Source organism: Dicentrarchus labrax, unplaced genomic scaffold (assembly GCF_905237075.1).
Source record: "Dicentrarchus labrax unplaced genomic scaffold, dlabrax2021, whole genome shotgun sequence".
Classification (NCBI taxonomy): domain Eukaryota; kingdom Metazoa; phylum Chordata; class Actinopteri; family Moronidae; genus Dicentrarchus; species Dicentrarchus labrax.
Genome location: NW_026136722.1, coordinates 26,035,326 through 26,053,575, shown reverse-complemented (window position 1 = coordinate 26,053,575; position 18,250 = coordinate 26,035,326). Strand labels below are relative to the sequence as shown.

Genomic DNA, 18,250 nt, shown 5'->3' with positions numbered 1-18,250 from the left:
GTTCAGCTGGAGATCGCCATCTGTTTCTCCCTCTGTGTGGTGAGTAGGCTATGTGTTGTCTTGTTTGTGTTTGTGTGAATGTGTGTTCCTGTATTTAACTTATGACAGATTGTTATTATACTGTGTGGGAGTGCACCAGATAGATAGACAGATGGACAGGTAGATAAACAGACAGACAGACAGATATATAGATAGATGTGTGCATTTCCATCTAAGACAATCTGATATACGTATCTAGGTACATGACACAGGTTTAATATTAGCATCCACAGACTCCTTATCCCCTGCATAGGTGACTCCATGCCGTCTCCCCAGGTGAGTGTTAAGATCTGTTGCGCTACCGTTGTACTTCATTGCTGTCCGACAGATCCTACAAATGGACAGAGTTTTGTCCAACTTTCCTTCCTTCTTATAGAATCCAAATGTCTTTAGATTTGTTGTTAGTCTTGTTGCTATTGTCGCAAGACTCTCGTATCGACCCTTTTTCCTTAAGTCAACTGATTCATTGAGAATCGGACCATCGGTTGTACCAGTACCGTACCGGTTCATGGTAATTTCAGATCAGGTCAGGGGTCCACGTACCGATGAAACTTACTTGTATCAGTAAATCTTTTAACCCATAATAGATAGATAGATAGATAGATAGATAGATAGATAGATAGATAGATAGATAGACAGATAGATAGTCCTACCAGTTCTTTTTGTCAGACGAAGGTTGAGGAGAGGAGAAGAGGGAAGTGAACGAGTGAATCCCTCCATCATCCCGACATCCGACCCCTCTGACTCTATGCTACTGCCACCTGTTGGAAGAGAGAGAGAGAGAGTTTGGAGACTGAAAGCGGTCGCTGCATGCAATCATGCAAACAACCAGAGGCTCATATCTGCAACCTGCCACCTAGACATCAGAACGGATCCTCTCTGTAGAATGAGATATATGGAGCTACTGACGTTGCCGAATGGAGGCAGTCCTTATGAACGGAACACAAGACAACACGTGTAATAACACATGGAGGTACTGACCACTGTTGTTCTTTCGGCTTTTGCCTCCCAGCAGCATCTTCAGGCTGTTTCGGAACATGGTTGCTCACGACGACACGTCACACACAACACACTTCCTACCAACACCTCCTGGAGAGAGAGAGAGAGATAGAGAGATAGAAAGAGAGTCAGTGAACTATTAAAATGTGTAATTTCCTTTCAAGCTGTGTACAGCGCTGACATTACAACCCGACGCTTCTCTCTATCACTCAGCTGATACTTCGATACCAATTGGCTGCTGCACCACCTTAACCTCCTCCTTAATGTGTGAGATTCTTGGTATCTTTGATTTAATGTCCGTGTAATGTGTTTATTCCCACAGACCTCCCTTAAAGAGCAGAACCTTACTCGATACTGATTCCTGAATGATACTTTGTTCGATACAAATTTTATACAACTTATTTTAACAAAAAGAAAATACATTACGGTGCAATTACTCACTTCAAAGGAGGAAGTTGTTAAAAGACCTGGAGCAACTGCTTTTCCTTTGTGCACTTTACTCAACCTGGTAAACTGGACTACAATGAAGAACTACAGTATTGGACTGTACAAAAACTATAAATCAAAGGAATATTAATCACAAAACATTATGGCAGCAATACATTTAGTCTAATCCAAAGAAGCAGAAGAGGAAGGGAACGACTGTGTGTGGAATGTTTATGGCACTGGGAAATAGTGAGACCTCTTACGTCTCTGTGCTGGAGACCAGCTACCTCCGTCAGGTTCGGTGTGCTCCTCTGCTTTTACCTGTCGCTCTGTAAACAACACGGTGCCGTCCGAAAAGCTCGATGCGGAAGCGGACGATGTGGTGAACGGACGCGCCAACTTTGACGTTTGAGCTGTAGATCGTATGTATAGTATGTATGTAGTATGTATTAGTAGGTAAGTTAGCTAGCAAATAGCAAGCTCATTAGTTCATAAACAGCTCCCCGCCTTTAAGAAACGCTTTATTGAATACAATGATGTACAGTCGTGAGAACAAAATGCCAGGGGGAGTGAATGCTCCAGTACAAAGATAACAGAAAGAAACACAGACAGCTACTGACGGACTAGTGCTAACGTGTTCCAGGTTGGCTAGGGTGTTTCAGTATTTCTAACTAACCAGCTGTGAGCAGTCAGAATGTCACCGAGCTTCTACAAACCAACATTTTGCAAAGACGCACACAGAAATATTTCGCTGTGCAACTTTCTGATGAGACCCGGCCTTCTGTAATTATTCCAATTTTGGATTCAACCTACATTCTACCTGGATGAACCAATCCGCACAGAACCTACACCGTCTGTCTGTTTGTGTGTGTATGACCATGCTTGTTTTAAATACATACTTTATGAGTGTCCTGCAGCGAAGCAGCTGACTCCGCAGAACATCTCATTTGTCCAACTGGCAGCAGAATCATTACACACACACACACACACACACACTCCACACCCCCTCTCTTCTTTTACTACAGTGTGACTTTTAAACACACCCAACTTGCTGGCTGGTAATGTTGTTGCTAGGCAACCGTCTGCTGTTGCTAAGCGAACCATTAATGAGAATGTGTATTAGAATATAACCCTGCTTGCCTACTGGTGTATGCCTCTGTGTTGTGTGTGTGTGTGTGTGTGTGTGTGTGTGTGTGTGCTGTTACAGGACTTCATGAGGGTCACTATAACAACTGACCAAAAGGTGATTTAATTAGGGGAACAGAGAGCTTCTATGTGACTGTAACAGGAAAAGCCTCAACACACCCTGCCAACCAATGTTGGGACACTCAGTAAAGGTACAGAGGTCATTTTGATTAAATTTCCAACTGAAAACCTGGTCCAACCCTTTTGATTCTGTAAGACAGCTGTTTCAGTTAGGCAGTATATCCACAGTAACACACACACACACACACACACACACACACACACACACACAGAGTCACTTGTTTGTAATTCACACAGGAAAACGGTCACATACGCCAATGCTCACTGACATTTTGGGCGTTAAATAGAACTACAATATAAAAATGACACAAATTGTCTGTCAATTGGGTATTTTGTCATTAAGTCCTATTAAGTTGACGGTTAACGACGCCTCCTCCAAATAAATGCAGACACGGAGCAGCGCCATGCAAGCACTTTAGCCTTTTCTTTCCCATCTGCAGCCTCAATAACCTTCCCAGAGCGAGTTTTCCCCATTTTATGTGCCGTTAAAACAATACTGTTTGTTAGGCAACAGCTGAGACGCCACACCCCAAGGCTTGCTGAAAGATGTTCCCTGTAGTGTGTTAGGTCAAAAAGAAAGAACACCACTTTAAATAAAGTCAAATAAAGGAAAATTCAAGACCAAATTAATGGTCAACCGATATGGGTTTTTCTGTGGCCGATGCTGATATGTAGAGAGCAAGGCGACTGATATAAAGCCGATATCAAAACAAAGACAAGTCATGTAGAATTCCATAACTCCATGCACATTATTATATTAATCTAATATGGTTTTAGACACTTTTAGATGGATCTTTCCATTTATTAATGAAACCAAAATACATTGGTTTTAGAATCTGACAGGTATTTAAGGCAGAGTGGGGACAGTATGTCATTCAACTGCATTATTTTAACATATATATATATATATATATATATATACATATATATATTGCTAGTCAGTAACTGTTTCAGATGAGCGCAGGCATTGGCTGATTTATCTATAGACCAAAAATTCACAAAACACAAAATAAGAATAGAATTGGGCTGAAAACCAAGATCCAAACTTCACCTCTTTCTCAGTTTCTCTCTCGCTTTCTCTAATGAACTCAATTACTCACCCACCAGAGCAGAAGATTACTATTCTACTATATACACACACAAATACCCGACTTATTGTTTGAGTCGGAGTGAGAAAGATAGTGTGCGTATTCAGAGAGTGTGTTATGAAAGTGTTTATGGGGTTAAAACACAGCAGATGTCACATTTTTAGGCAGTGTAAGTAAGCACTGACCTCTGTCCCCCTCTGGCGACCAGCACTGATTACAGCAGCACGGTTGCTTTTCCTGTCTCACTCTCTACTACGGCGCACATCCACTGGCTCCACTCAGGGGACGTTTCATCAGCAAATAAATTCATATTTCAATTTAACTTAATTTACTAAATGAGCCACAGCTAGCGGTGACAACCAGTGTCAGCACCTAATATAGTGTCTCAACATCTGGGCCCATTATGACCGAGGATGTCAAACTCAACACTCAGTCAAATGATCTCTTAGATGTTTGTTTTGGGTGAACCCGCCTGAAGGTGCTCAGTAATCTCATGCTATTAGCACTGATGCCATGTTGTTACATTTCATGTAATGGCTAAAAGTTGCTAAAAACTCACTCCTGTTGTTTTCAGTCTTCCATTTAGAAACCGTGTAAAACAAACCTAATAAAATGGCGTGAGATTGACCATCACACATTTTGAATTGTGAAACGTGTGTTATCAGATACGGTGCAGTGCTGAAAAAAGATAAAGAAATGATGTGTAATTTTGAACCTTTACAACATGCCAATGGCATCGGCTTATGTGGAATGCTTCCGTGCTATAACCCTCAATCACTGAGGAACTGGGCACACGTACACAACCTTCATTTCCACTGCCAGTTACCCATAAATGGACATAGAAACAACTATAACGCCACATTACGCAATACCTTGACAAAAGGACAAAATGTTTACTTCATGTATTGTATTTTGTAATCTGCCTCATTTTGTCATGAACAGCATGATTACAATATGTAATGCATTCCACTGCATTATGTGGTTATTACAGAATACAGTGGTTACATTCTTTTATGTAATATTAATATACTAATAACCAACCAAAATGGACTTCATCTGTACATTACATTTTTAACCTAAATTAAACTTCCTAAATATTAAATTAGACTATAAGCTGTGGTCCCCCGTTGGTGTTATAGTAAACTCTGCTCTTAGTCTAAATAGCCACATAAATACAGCAAACACAGCCAAACTCAGTGACTGCATGTCAATATCCGACCTGGAAAAACGCCTTCAGGCTTTTATTTCCAGCAGGGTGGACTGTTTGAAAGAGCTCCCCAAAAAGACTGTCAAAGAGCTTTAGCTTATTCAAACTTCAGTTCATCAAAAAGTGCAACTCCCTCCTGTGTAACAGCCGTCACAATGTGCAATCATTTATTACAAAATGTAGGAAAATGTATTGGGTTCAGGCAGTTATGAAAGGTGGCAGTTTATTACAATTTCACTGAAGATGCATTACATTCAGTTGAGTTATTACATCATGTGTTGTTACAGTCCTTTATCATCTGTTTGCATATCGATACTTCTGCCTGCTTCACCACTCCATGAAAAGAAAGTCACTGCAAAGAACGGCAAAGGGGAAGTGCAGTTTCACCGACTGTATTATAGCGCCCATAATTTATCACCTGGAACTGTAAACCATCATCACATGACTCTGAATCCTCGTTATTAACCATCAGGAGGATTATCAATGGTTCATTTATAGAGCTCAATTTAAAACATACTGCTTCACAATTCAGGATACAATGTAAAGACCATTAATGCAGGGAAATGGTGGCAATTATTTCAAGACAACAACAACGCAATAATTGAAACTGGCAAACAACCTAAACAAAATGTTTTCTTTTAGATTATATTTCCTCCTCATCATATCACACCCAGCTATCTCTTGTATGTGTGAGCTCATTGCACATTCTTCTTCTAGCAGTTTGTGTGTGAGAAATGGCGTACGCATGGTGTGCATCCTTTCTACACCTAGCCACAGGTGTGCAGCGCACTGTGAGCAGTGGGTTTATTTTACAATGAAGTGCACAAATCGCCATGAAAGTCTTGGCTTGAAATGAATTAAAAGGAATTCTTCCTCCTCCTTAGCACCCCCTCCAGCTGCTGGAGTTAATATTTCTTATTTCCACAGTGGTTTTGGCCTCCCCCCAAATCCCGATAACGAGAAACACCGTTGTGCCTCTGCACCATTACAGACTGAAATGAAACATATTATCATATATAAGCAAATTCCACCTACTCTGACTCTGCCGGTTTGAGTCTCAGCATCGTGACACGACCTTTGAATCAGTGCTAATTTCTATGTCTACAGTAATGCTCACACTGAAGCTCTCTGCTTCTGGTGTTTGCTGCTTTATGATAATGGACATGGTCTCACACGTACAGTAGACTCAGGTACATGGTAGATGAGGCATCCCATAACAAGGTGTGGCAGACAGCCGTGTGTTCTCTTCCTCAAATTCTCTCTCTCTTTCCATTGGTCAGTACATTTCCTCTTGGTTTGGGGGGGCAATGTTGAGTGTGTGTGTGTGTGTGTGTGTGTGTGTGTGTAACCATGGGAGAGTAGATCAGGTGCTCTGAAAACTACAGCGAGTGAGAGAGAGGTGACTCCACAAGGACGAACCCCACCATGCCCAGATGCTGTGTGTGTGTGTGTGTGTGTGTGTGTGTGTGTGAGAGGAGAGAAACAGAGAGGAATGGATAATCTCCACAGTGTGTCGCTGACTGAGCGGTCAGATAAGACACTGCTGTCAGTAAACAACTCTTTATATTTGTGTTTAAAGAGACACATAGCATCAAACCTCATTCAACAGAGCAACAACCGGTCTCAGCCACAGGTGTCTCAAAACCTGGGCAACTAAAGTCCGACCTATCTGCACAGCCAGTCTAGGGATAAGCTTAATAAGCTTCCCCTTAAAGCCTCCAGCTGCAGCAGTCAGATGTCATCTTGTTCTTTAGGTGTAAACACAGCAGCGGCCAGCTCAGCCTTGCATGTGTGCGTAATGTGTGTCAGTGTGCTAATCCTTGGTGACAAGCGAGCAGGAATGATGGGATTGAGTCTGGAAACCAAGTCTGCATCCAGACACACACACACGCACACACACACACACACACACGCTTGACTGAACAGCAGCACATACATTAATATGACAGTGCATGTGTGCAGAAAGGAAAAATGTAAATGTGCTGAAGATAAATTAGACTGCGGCTAGGAAAACAGAGCAAGACTCCCTTTGTGTCTGGCTGAAGAGAAAGACACAACAATGAAATAAAAACAATAAAATATCAAATAAATAAAAGTATGTTTGTTCCATATTCAGATTTTTTAAATGACTGTTAATTTGCAGTTTATTTTATTTTATTTTATTTTATTTTTATTTGATTTTGACCCTAAGTCCCATATTTAGGGGCCTCTGGCACATTCTAATACCACTATTCCATCATACACACTGATCTTACGCACACTGTGCTTTTAATGTGAAGGGGGGGGGCATTACATAAATGATGGCAAAAACAGGAAACAAAAAAGCATGAAACACACAATATCACACAGAGATGTGGGAAATGAAGAAACTGAGTCACCCATGCAAGTCTGCAGCCAGTAAATGTGACTCAGCACTGACGTGGTGAGAAGCTCATTCATGTGAGTGTGTATCTGTGTGTGTGAAAGAGAGGGAGATAAGTGTGGTATCTGCATGGCTCTCTCTCTCTCTCTCTCTCTCTCACACACACACACACACACACACACCATCTGTCGTCAGTTACAGCTCCATCTGACCTCCTCTAACTTTTCTGTCTTAAACACACAAACACAAAAAGCTTTTTGTCCAAATTCAAGAACAGAGAAGACAATAGACCAACAGTTCTAATCACACATTGGGTGCTTAGCTTCATGCTACTGTTTAGCACAGCTAGCTACATGTTGCTGTGAAACCGTAGTGCTTTAAAATGACAGTATTCCTTTTACATTACTAAAGTATTACAATATAATTCACACATCTAGCCACTGGAACATAACCTCTGGGTACGCTAACGTACGGGAAGCGCTTTGAGAGTTCTTCGTTGACCTAAACTGGTTGCTAACAGCAGGCTAACAAAGCCGTTTGAAAATAGCCAGCGCAGGTCCTTCAGTACATTAGTCCTCTCTTTTAATGTGTTTCCTTGTCGTTCTGTTATTCTGATCAGTTAGAGTAATTACACCCTGCACAGTCAACTCTCCATGTTACAACCCAAACATAAGCTATCATCATGCTAGCACGTTTACGGACAGGAAAGTGGCCCCATTTTATTTCTGCAACAGCGCACACAGAGACAGATGGACGACCCAATTACTGCTCAACACGGTTTGTATTATTACCATCGGCCATACCGTATAATTAGGCTATGACTGTCATTATATACAAAATCATCTAAACCTCTGTTCAGTTGTGTTTACTTTGGCTAGTTCAAATAGTGTAGGCTACAGGTACAAGTACATTTTGGCTGTAGACAAAACACTGTATATATTATTTATTATATAATACTAATAACTAATTAATTTAATCTTAAAATGTTTTAATGTTTTACATCTAGATTTTGAAAAGACGAACATGATTTTTATGTTTTCTATTTTCTTTTTTTCAGATTTTTGTCTCTGTGCACCCAAAACTCGTTTTGTTTTGTGTTGCGGGTAGATTTCAAGATTGTATTGGGATTGTTGCACCCTGTTTTTATAACAACTTTTCTAAAAAAAAGTGTATTAGATTTTAAGGCTTTTTATTTTTTTGGAAAGAATGTTGCGGTGATTGGGCAAAATTGCAAAGTCGTGTAGAATTCACAGGGACCGGTTGAATGTGTTAATAGTTGTAATGACAACATCACAACTTCCTGGAGGGAGAAACTAAATTCTCCTGCAACAGACACGGCTCTAAAAAACCTTCCAAAAGCGAAGAAAAAGAGAAATACCTGAAATATGGACAGCAATGAACTTCGGTACACACATTCATGGTCCCCAGAGGATGAATCGAGTCCTCTTTTCCCTGACTTGCTACAACGGAGTGAAGTTAGCACGACCCATAGAGTCACAATGGCCACATTTCTTTTTAGCTACACATACTGTTTAAAAAAGGTATAATTCTTTTTCTCTTTTGAAGTGCTTTCTGATGCAGACCTCGTCAATAACAGTCTTTTAGATTTTGAGGTAATATCTCAGTCAGGTCTCAGTTTTGTTCAGGAGGTGTGTATATTTTCAGACGTGGGTCGCCGTGTGTGGTCTGAATAATGTTGCTGATAGCCTTCAGTGGTCAGGATTCCATGTGGCGTGCTGTCATCCTTCCCCAACAAGCCTGAATCACACAATGTGTCTGTGAATCATTAGTCATGTTTACTGTCAGTGTCTTGCTTTCTTGCTCAGTCACACATTCTGACTCCTACTGATCCCAACTGAAAATTTCTTCTACCACTTTCTGACTTGCCCATTTTCTGGTATTTTTGTGGCTATTAATGAATAATCCTATTTTAAACAGTTTAAACAATTTGACACTGTTCTGTTTTGTATCCGACTGGGACAACTAAGATGTGAAAATGGGTACTACTTTCCAATAGAGCTCCTTTTATGAAGACAGTTGTACTGTACAAATCAGGTACAAGTCATTAACAGGAAAGAACTTTTGGGTTGTGAAAAAAAATCTATTTAATGGAGCTGACCCTATGACCAAAATCCATTTATTAACAACTTATTCAGCAGTTATTAAAGGATTACCAACATTTATAACAGTATAACCAAACAATAAGAGACTGGACTAGGGGTGTTTTTATAAACTTTAAACCCCAAATTTGTTCCTACTAATGGTTTGTAATGGAGCTATGAAGCATTAATAAATGAGTCATTAACCACTGTCACAGCCATTAGTTACATTTAAACCTCTCTATATTTGTATATTCATCAAGGGTGGCTTATTACAAAGTGGTTATGGAAATATACAAATGATTAGAAAATTTCTTCAAATGCCAAGGAGAAGAACAGACGGACTTGTCAAGACTGGCAAGTGTATGATGGGAAATGCGGTTCTACGATCGTTTCACCATTGGTGCTATTAAACCGCAGCAGGTAGGAAACTAGATTACCCAATGAAAGGAAAACACCTTCCTCATTTCTTTGGTATAACTCATCCACTACACAAAAGGAATAACAATTTCAAGAGAAAATCAACATAGAGTCTTAGTAAGGTGTTGGGACACCACAAGCCTTCAGATGAGCTTTGATTCTGGACATCTCTGGAGCTCTGCTGCACTGGTTCCCAACATTTTTCCACAAGGGACCCCTTTTCTATCATTGAGTCAACTGACAACGGGGCATTTTTTGGATATTTCACGTTATATTCAATGCATAACAATTAACAATGCAGAACTGATTAACTGTACAATTGTAGGAAGTTTGTGCAAAACGAATGATAACATTTGGAAAGACCAATATTCATGGTCCCCAGAAGATGAATCCTACTGACCTTTCCTCTAGCACCACCATGAGGATAAGATTTGAAGTTTTGAGTGAAATATCTAAAAAACTATTGGATGGGTTGCCTCAAAACGGGACTCCACAAACCGATGGGTGTCATCAAGATCACACTTGTACTGTGCTGTACTTTGTGTTCAGTTCTAAGTAGCAAATATTAGTATGCTAAACGAAGACGGTGTACATGGTAAACATTATGTGCGCTTAACATCAGCATGTTCCCATTGCACCACTGCGCCTAAGCACAGTCTCACAGAGCGTCTGACTGTAAGCGACTGTTAAATCCACAACGTTGTTGAACATGCAAATTCAATTCAAATCCCTCTACCTGTTCTACCTGTTCCTAGATCAAATCTATCATCTCTGTGTGTGTTTGCACAGCAGACATCCTTTTCTCCAGGAACTTCACTAGGTCCTCGTGGGGATTCTCAGACGATCCGAGGCATGCTGGGAGCTGTCCACCCTGCTCCTCCTATAGGTCACTAGGGTCTGCACTGACTGATTGCCCCCTCTTCCCCAACACCTCAGAGGGATTTCCCCTTTTAACAAACCCACACAGGGAGCTGCTGCTCGCTATGAGCAGAGGATACGGCCAGTATCATTCACACAACTTGTTCAGACACACACCTACACACACTAAACCCAAAGCACACATACAGTACAGGAACGGTCTGTTTGACTAGGCTTGGTTGTGTGTCTGTGTGTGTGTTTGTTATTAGCAATAGTTGAGTGCAGATGGCCCCACACACTTTCTCACACACACACATACACTCTCTACCAGGCTCTTATCTCTCTTCCCCAGAGAAGCAATCCTGACTTCCTGTAATCGCTCAGGACTCCCCTCAGTTTGCTCACATACAGGAAGGGAGTGTGTGTGTCAGAAGAAAAAAGTTCCTGTAGATAAACAAACAAAGGGCCAACTGCTATGCTCACCTTTTACCCTTTCTTCTCGCTGTAAACAGTTTTCACTTTTACACCCTTTGAAGTCATTTAAAGCTTCTTGAGGCAGCTACACAGCGGCGGGCCCCGGCGGCCCCCGGCGGCCGCTAGTGGAATTTGAGGACTCACTCAGAAACGTCTCCTGCCTGGAGACACGAGCAAACTAAGTCAAAGTTTGTGCGTGGGGAATTCACCTGGATGGAAGTTGTCCCACTGCTTTGGTAAACTCAACCTGTTTTCATTTACTTCCACTTCAGTTAGTGGTTTCCTACATTATCCAGAATGCATTTCAAAAACCCTCACAGGAGGCCTCATCTCGCTTTCACTTACTAATTTTATACCAGATGGAAAAAAAACCAAGCTCATCTCTTTGCATACTATGAGAACAGCTGCAGCCTAATAGAAAGGGTACACATGCTGATTAGTGCGGGGAAGTTCCATTTCATCCAGTACTCGTAAAAGAGTGTAAAATGTGTCAATAGTAAATAAAGCAACTTTTATTTACAATGGTTGAAAGTTCTGTAAACAGTTCTCTTACTCTTGTGATCAGATACATTGCCCTGAAGCTCAATTCAGAGTGCGAACTTCCGGCTGAAGCAGATCATTTTGTTGGTTGAACAGATACAGATAATGGTGTCGTTCCTATGGTGCTTTTTATCAAACATCATATCTCGCATTGTCTTACTGTATTTTAGCTTATTTTTATCTGCTTTAATTTTTTCACTCTTTAATAATTCCTACTTGGCTACATTAGCTCCATTCTGATTCATTGCTTCAGATCTGATCTTTTTTGTTTGGCTGTTCACATTACTTTTTAAATGTGGCCTATATCACATTCCAGTGTGAGCAGGTCAGGGCCCTGACACTGAATTCTGATACGACAGTTCCCACTGAGGTCCCACAGAAAAATCTGACCTGTATCTGATTGGACCACATGTGAGTGGCCCAAAACAGAACTGGAAAGACCAGATTCCATCTGATCCGTGCCGTTCACACCATCATGAAAAAAACAGATATATAAGTAGAAAATCTCATTTGGGCCTGCAGTGTGAACGTAGCCTTTGTGTCTTTTTATACTGCCTGGTGTTTCTTTCATATCTTTTCTTCATGCCTCTCTGGCTCATGTAAAGCAATTTAAACTGCCATGTTGTTGGAAGGTGCTATGCAAATAAACGTGCCTCGCCTTATGCTGTATATGTATGCTATATACCACAGAGCCAGGACTGTCTGGCCCAGTAGTACTTCTCCAGGGATCACTGTTCCATCCGAAGAGAACAATAAACAATACTGTGAAAACTGCGTACCCAATTACTGCTACAAAATAATATTCAATGATAAGAGAACTGATGTTAGACATATTATTTTACCATGTAATATGGGAATTTTAGTAAATTTATGGATTCAAAAATAGGGTGATCAAGTACACCTGTTTGTTCCACTATAGGGTTTTAATCAGTACTTAGTCAACTTCAAATAACTTGAAAATATAATGACAGAGAGAGAGAGAGAGAGAGAGAGAGAGAGAGAGAGAGAGAGAGAGAGAGAGATTTTACAAGAATGCACCAGGTAAAGCAACAGTGAACAGATGTGCAGATGTCCTTCGGTGCCGCGTTGGTTTCCAGGCTACGTCATTAACAACAAACCGGCTCCACTGTGAAAATGGTAAATCACAGTGGCATGCTCTACTGGGTCTGGACCTCCAGATATATTGAGTATTTGAGTTTTGGGTTTTTTGAGTGTAAGTGTTGTGCACCTTTTGGGCTTCAATAGAGCAGGGCTGGATGTGTTGGTACTGAGTGGAAGAAAAGCACCTTACGCTTCATCAAGGAGTGGATTTAGAGCACAGTCTGCATTATCATACATTTTGCACTGCATGCAGACAGTGCAGACACCATGCCAATATCATTTTCACAATGACCCAACAAGCAGTGGACTGCTGCTGACCCGCTCTACAGGGGTGCCGAGGGCTCAGAGAAAAGACGTTAGAATCCCCTGAAAGAGAATCATCCAAATGCTTTAAAATAGCTTGATGATACAGAAAACAGCCAGAGAGGCACCGAGCAGCAGAGTACTCAGGACCACAGCTCCCAGTGAGTCCAGTTGCAGTTGGTGGACAGCAGGCATAAAATGATCTGGGTTAGATTAACAGGGACGTTATTAATCGCAGTTTTGTGCAACAGAAAATCTGATTAGCTAATTAACCAAAGAAACTATTTTATTACTTTTTTTATTACCTTACACACGACGCCACAGAACTCTATTTTACAAAAAGGAGAAGAAAAGCTATACCATAATTCTTTTATTTGGTGCTGTACTTGATGCTACACTGTCCAATTAGAGTTTTATTATTAATAATAGTTATAGAGAGCGGAATGTGAGAATACAAACACCTGTACACTGTAATACAACAGGTACCAGTTAAATTACTTATTCATGTTTTCAGTTTTGCTTACATTGTTTGTGTGTATTTTGTTGTGGCGGTGCTGTGGTGGACTGTTCTATGAAAAGGTGTTTTTGATATTTTGGCCTCATCACAATTTGTTTGTTTATAAATAAATATATTTGTTTCATGGCGTAAATAACAAATACAACATTGCACAGTCATATAATGATTATTATTAAATACCAGGGGCGTAATAAAATATTGTATAATGATATTTAGTTTTGTGATATTTTATCTCAAGAGCACTGTATCCACTTTTGTGTTTAAACCCCCAACAGCTAAATAGCAGTATTCCAAACGTTGGCCGGTATGTTTTTTTCTCCAGTTGGGTTTTGGTGTGCGTCAAGCGTCCAAGGTCGGTTTTTATTCCTGGGCTGTCCCTAGGCACGGTTGGCTCTACTCCGCTCTTAACAGCAGCCATTTGACTGATAAAGCGTGCAATATCCTCAAGATGGTGAGAAAGAATTGTCTGACTAGTCACTTACGGATTTATGTAAGAAAAAAAAAAAAAAGAGGCCCTGTAAAAAAACATAATGTTTTTCCCCAGCTATATCAGTGCCAAACTGGGAGCATTCTTACTGGGTTTGTTCCACCACTGCATGGCGACTGGACGACAAACTGCTGAAGGCTAGCTACAAAGACGGAGGCACAGGCGACTCCATCATAGATATATTACCCTCTGCAATGTGGAAAGCTCAAAAGATCATCAAGGACAGCAGCCAGGCGGTCCACACTCTATTCTCACTCTCACCATATGGAAAATGATAGCAGAGCATTAAATCACGCACTGCCCATTTCCCAGACAGTTTCTACCCACAGGAAGTCAGAACTGAGCCAACACAGGCACTGCACACGAACACTGAGGATTATTTTCTGGTCCTTCATACTTAGTGATAAACATACACTAGAAAAGGAGTATTTAAGAATACATTTGTTCTGGCAGGTGATATAAAGTGTTAAAAACTGAGCAAAACATTCATCATGGCACTGCATTGCCATGGTATTTAACCAAGCCCTTATGTTTTGGATTCCTTTAATTAGCACTAGTGATGCTGTGTGATTGATCTAATTAAACTAATGACTGACATGGTGGGGGGGCTTTTAATCAGAGCAGTGTTAAACCCAGACTATGAGCTACAGGGTTAGGCAGATTAACATGGGATTACACCCATCTGCACGGCCACTGTCTAGGAAGAGAAGCCAGAGAGAGGCTGGGAGGAGACACAATATGAAACAGCTTGGTCAGAGTGATCTGCTTCTGCACAAACATGTCCGAAGAAGACCACCATAACCGCAGTTTTAAACTTGGGCTGCACAATCGAAATATCCAAATCGCAATGTGTCCAAGTGCAATATCCAAATATCCAAAACGTGTGACAGAGCAGCATTATAATGAAGGACTGTGGGTCTGAAGACTTGCCCTGGCCTACAAAGTCCAGATCGAAGAAAAACTGTTTTTTTGGCACCGCCCGACAAATGTCACACCATCCTGATTAAATAGTTTTCTTCAGTGAAAATTAAATATTCGATCATTCCCACACTAATCATAATATGTTTGATAGCTATCTATTTATCAGCTAGCTATCTATAAATCAACCAATATCTAGCACAGATAGATAGATAGATAGATAGATAGATAGATAGATAGATAGATAGATAGATAGATAGATAGATAGATAGAACCAGAGACATACATGTTGCATGTTCATGCACATGCACATGTATGTGCTAACGCGTGCACCACAGTGTGTGTTCATCAGGATGGGGACAGTGTTGAGTTCAGACGTGTGGCGCGTTGTTTATGTTTTTATGGCAGGTTAGTGTTCCACCGCTCCGTCAGGACTCCAGACAGCAAGCATGAAACCGTGACATTCCTGGACAAACCGGGACCTCTGGTCACTGTAAGCTAGATAGATAGATAGACAGATAGATAGAACCAGAGACAGACAGACGGACAGATAGAGACATAATCATCTCTGCCTGTACAGCCTACACACACACACACACACACACACACACACACACACACACACACAGAGCCAGCAGAATGATAGATTAATATTGGACATAGTGTTGTGGAAGATAATCCCGTCATTTCCACACAAAGGATTTCGCTTTCCTGCCAAAACAACTGTTAACCACCAGCTGGCTCAAACACGCGTCCGGCCCAGGGCGACGCTGGGAATCTGAAATGGGACCAAAATGTGGGAGAAAACAGGGGGGAGCTCGAGGAGGGCGGGAAAAGTAAAACCCTTTCCACACACACAAACACGCGTACACACAGTTCCTCGTGAGGGTTATCTGTTACCCTGTCCTTTAGTCTGTATAGTTATTTCCTCCCCCCCTTCCTCCCAGTACAAGCACAATGTTGTGCTGGTGGTGCTGGTGTGTGGCTCACAATAAAGCTTCCCTACAGCAGCACCTGTAATATCAGCAACATGGAGCAATGTGTCTCTGTGGCATTTCAGGAGCTTTTCTCATTGACACAGCAATATTTCTGCAGTCAGTCAGAGCTGCTGGGTTCTGTATCTTACAGTCATTATAGACCAGATCACAACAAAACAACAAAACAACAACAACAAAATATCAATATTTATATTAAGTATGAGACATTATCATGGACACTATTCTATGATATGGTTTCCTCTGATATGGCTGTGCGGGTAGGAGATGAGAGCATCCCCTCACACACACACACACACACACACACACACCATACTGAAACAATAAACCTGCCTTGAGCGTTTGTTTTCTCAAACCACCGGCGATCAGAAGAACGTCAGACCGGCAGATAATAGGTCGGTCACGGTCGGGTTAATATCAAGCCCTCGGTGTGTAGTCCTCCGTAAATCCCCGGTACAAACCGACGGAGCCGTGCGCGAGGCGGATTCCCACTCTTCCCAATTCCCCATTCATTACCGGATGTTGGTATCTCTTATCAATACACGGACGGTGACATTACGACCATTATTCGCCTTCCTCCGGTGTGCGCGAGCTGACGTCTGAAGAGCTCCGGTGGCACGAGTCTCCTCCGGTCGACGGGAGGTGATGAATTATTCATGAAGGGGCGTGGCTAATACGCTGACTGTGTGTGTGTGTGTGTGTGTGTGTGTGTGTGTGTGTGTGTGTGTGCGTGTGTGTGTGTGTGTGCGTGCGCGCGCGCTACAGACAACAACAGAGACTGTGGCTACGGTTGGACCAGCAGCTGTCATGATAAAGCGGTCATGATGTACAGGACGACATCTAGTGGTCAACGGACAGTTTACAACTACAAGCACCGTAATCGTCTGTAGGGCAAAATAAACACAATAATGACGTTTAAAAAAGACTCGTGACATGATTGAGGTTGATTAAAGTTCCAGTTGGTCATATTTATAATATTTTGACAAACTTTAATATATCCTGACAGTAGAACATGAGACAGATAATCTGTGAAACAATCAGTTCCTCTGGTTCCTCCTAGAACTCTTAATGGGATTTACAAGAATCCACCGGGCCTGAACAAAAAACAACCAATCAGAGCTGAGAAAGATAGCTGATCGTCTCACAGGGTCCCAAAGAATCTGTATTTGACACCGTGGGAATAAAACTCAACAATTAACTATCTTCAAGCTTCCAGCCCAAAGCATATTAATATCTCTATCGGCTCTGATTGGTTGGTTCCGTCCAGGTCCTGGATTCTTGTAAATACCATTTGGAGCTCATTATCTGTCTCATGTTCTGCTGTCAGGATATAGTGAAAGTTTCAGTAAATGTGACTTTTTTTTAAATATACAAGTTACCTACTGCAGCTTTAAAGGTGAATGAAACTGAAATATTATCATTAAAGGAAAAGTGATATTTTTCGTATTGTAAACAAATCCTATGAAAATACCAAAACCAACAATGAATACATTCCACTAATGTGTTGTATGTCCAAAGCCTGATATTAACAGTAAAAATATATACATGTTTAACTTATTAATCATATTTACTGTATATCATTTTTGTATACATACTATTTTGCATCGCAATATTTTTGAAAAGTTGCAGTGAATGCCTGCCCCCCCCCAAAAAAAATAGCCAGCAACAAGCAGAAATTTTTGTGCCAATCTTTCTTCAGACTTCTCTGTCCAGCTTTTTTTCAGTCAGACATGTAGCAGAAGCCCAGCACAGCCCTGGGAGATGGCACATGTCTGCATTTATAATCTGTCTTTTCTTGCACAGAAGAATAAAAATATCAAAGTATGTTAAATGCTCTGAAAAAATATAGCAACATAAGGGTGGTGAGCTGAGAAAAGTCAAGTCACTGACCATAACATTAACTTGCAATGACAACCTGGCATAATAGATTAGATCACATTCATAAACAGTACACAGTAAAAACGAAGTAGTTCCTTAAAGAACCTAGGGGATTCTCCAAGATGTTCCTACTATAAGAATATGAGCCAATTTGCAGATACATGGTTTTTACTGGACAGGGAGGGTTTCGAAACATTGTAATCTGAAAAGTAACTGGTAACTACAGCTGTCAGACAAATGCAGTGGATTATTATATTATATTATATACAATAT

General features: G+C 41.0%; 1 protein-coding gene across 1 annotated transcript in view; it reads right to left on the bottom strand.

Annotated features, from left to right (window-relative positions):
- LOC127356969 (protein TANC2-like) overlaps nucleotides 1-16,744 on the bottom strand; it is a 50,579-nt gene extending 33,835 nt beyond the window's left edge. Inside the window, 3 exon segments of the mRNA XM_051389071.1 lie at nucleotides 693-800; nucleotides 1,021-1,128; nucleotides 16,433-16,744. Coding sequence (XP_051245031.1) covers nucleotides 693-800; nucleotides 1,021-1,078 — 166 coding nt within the window. The 5' untranslated portion in view covers nucleotides 1,079-1,128; nucleotides 16,433-16,744.
- Nucleotides 16,745-18,250: the final 1,506 nt, after the last annotated feature.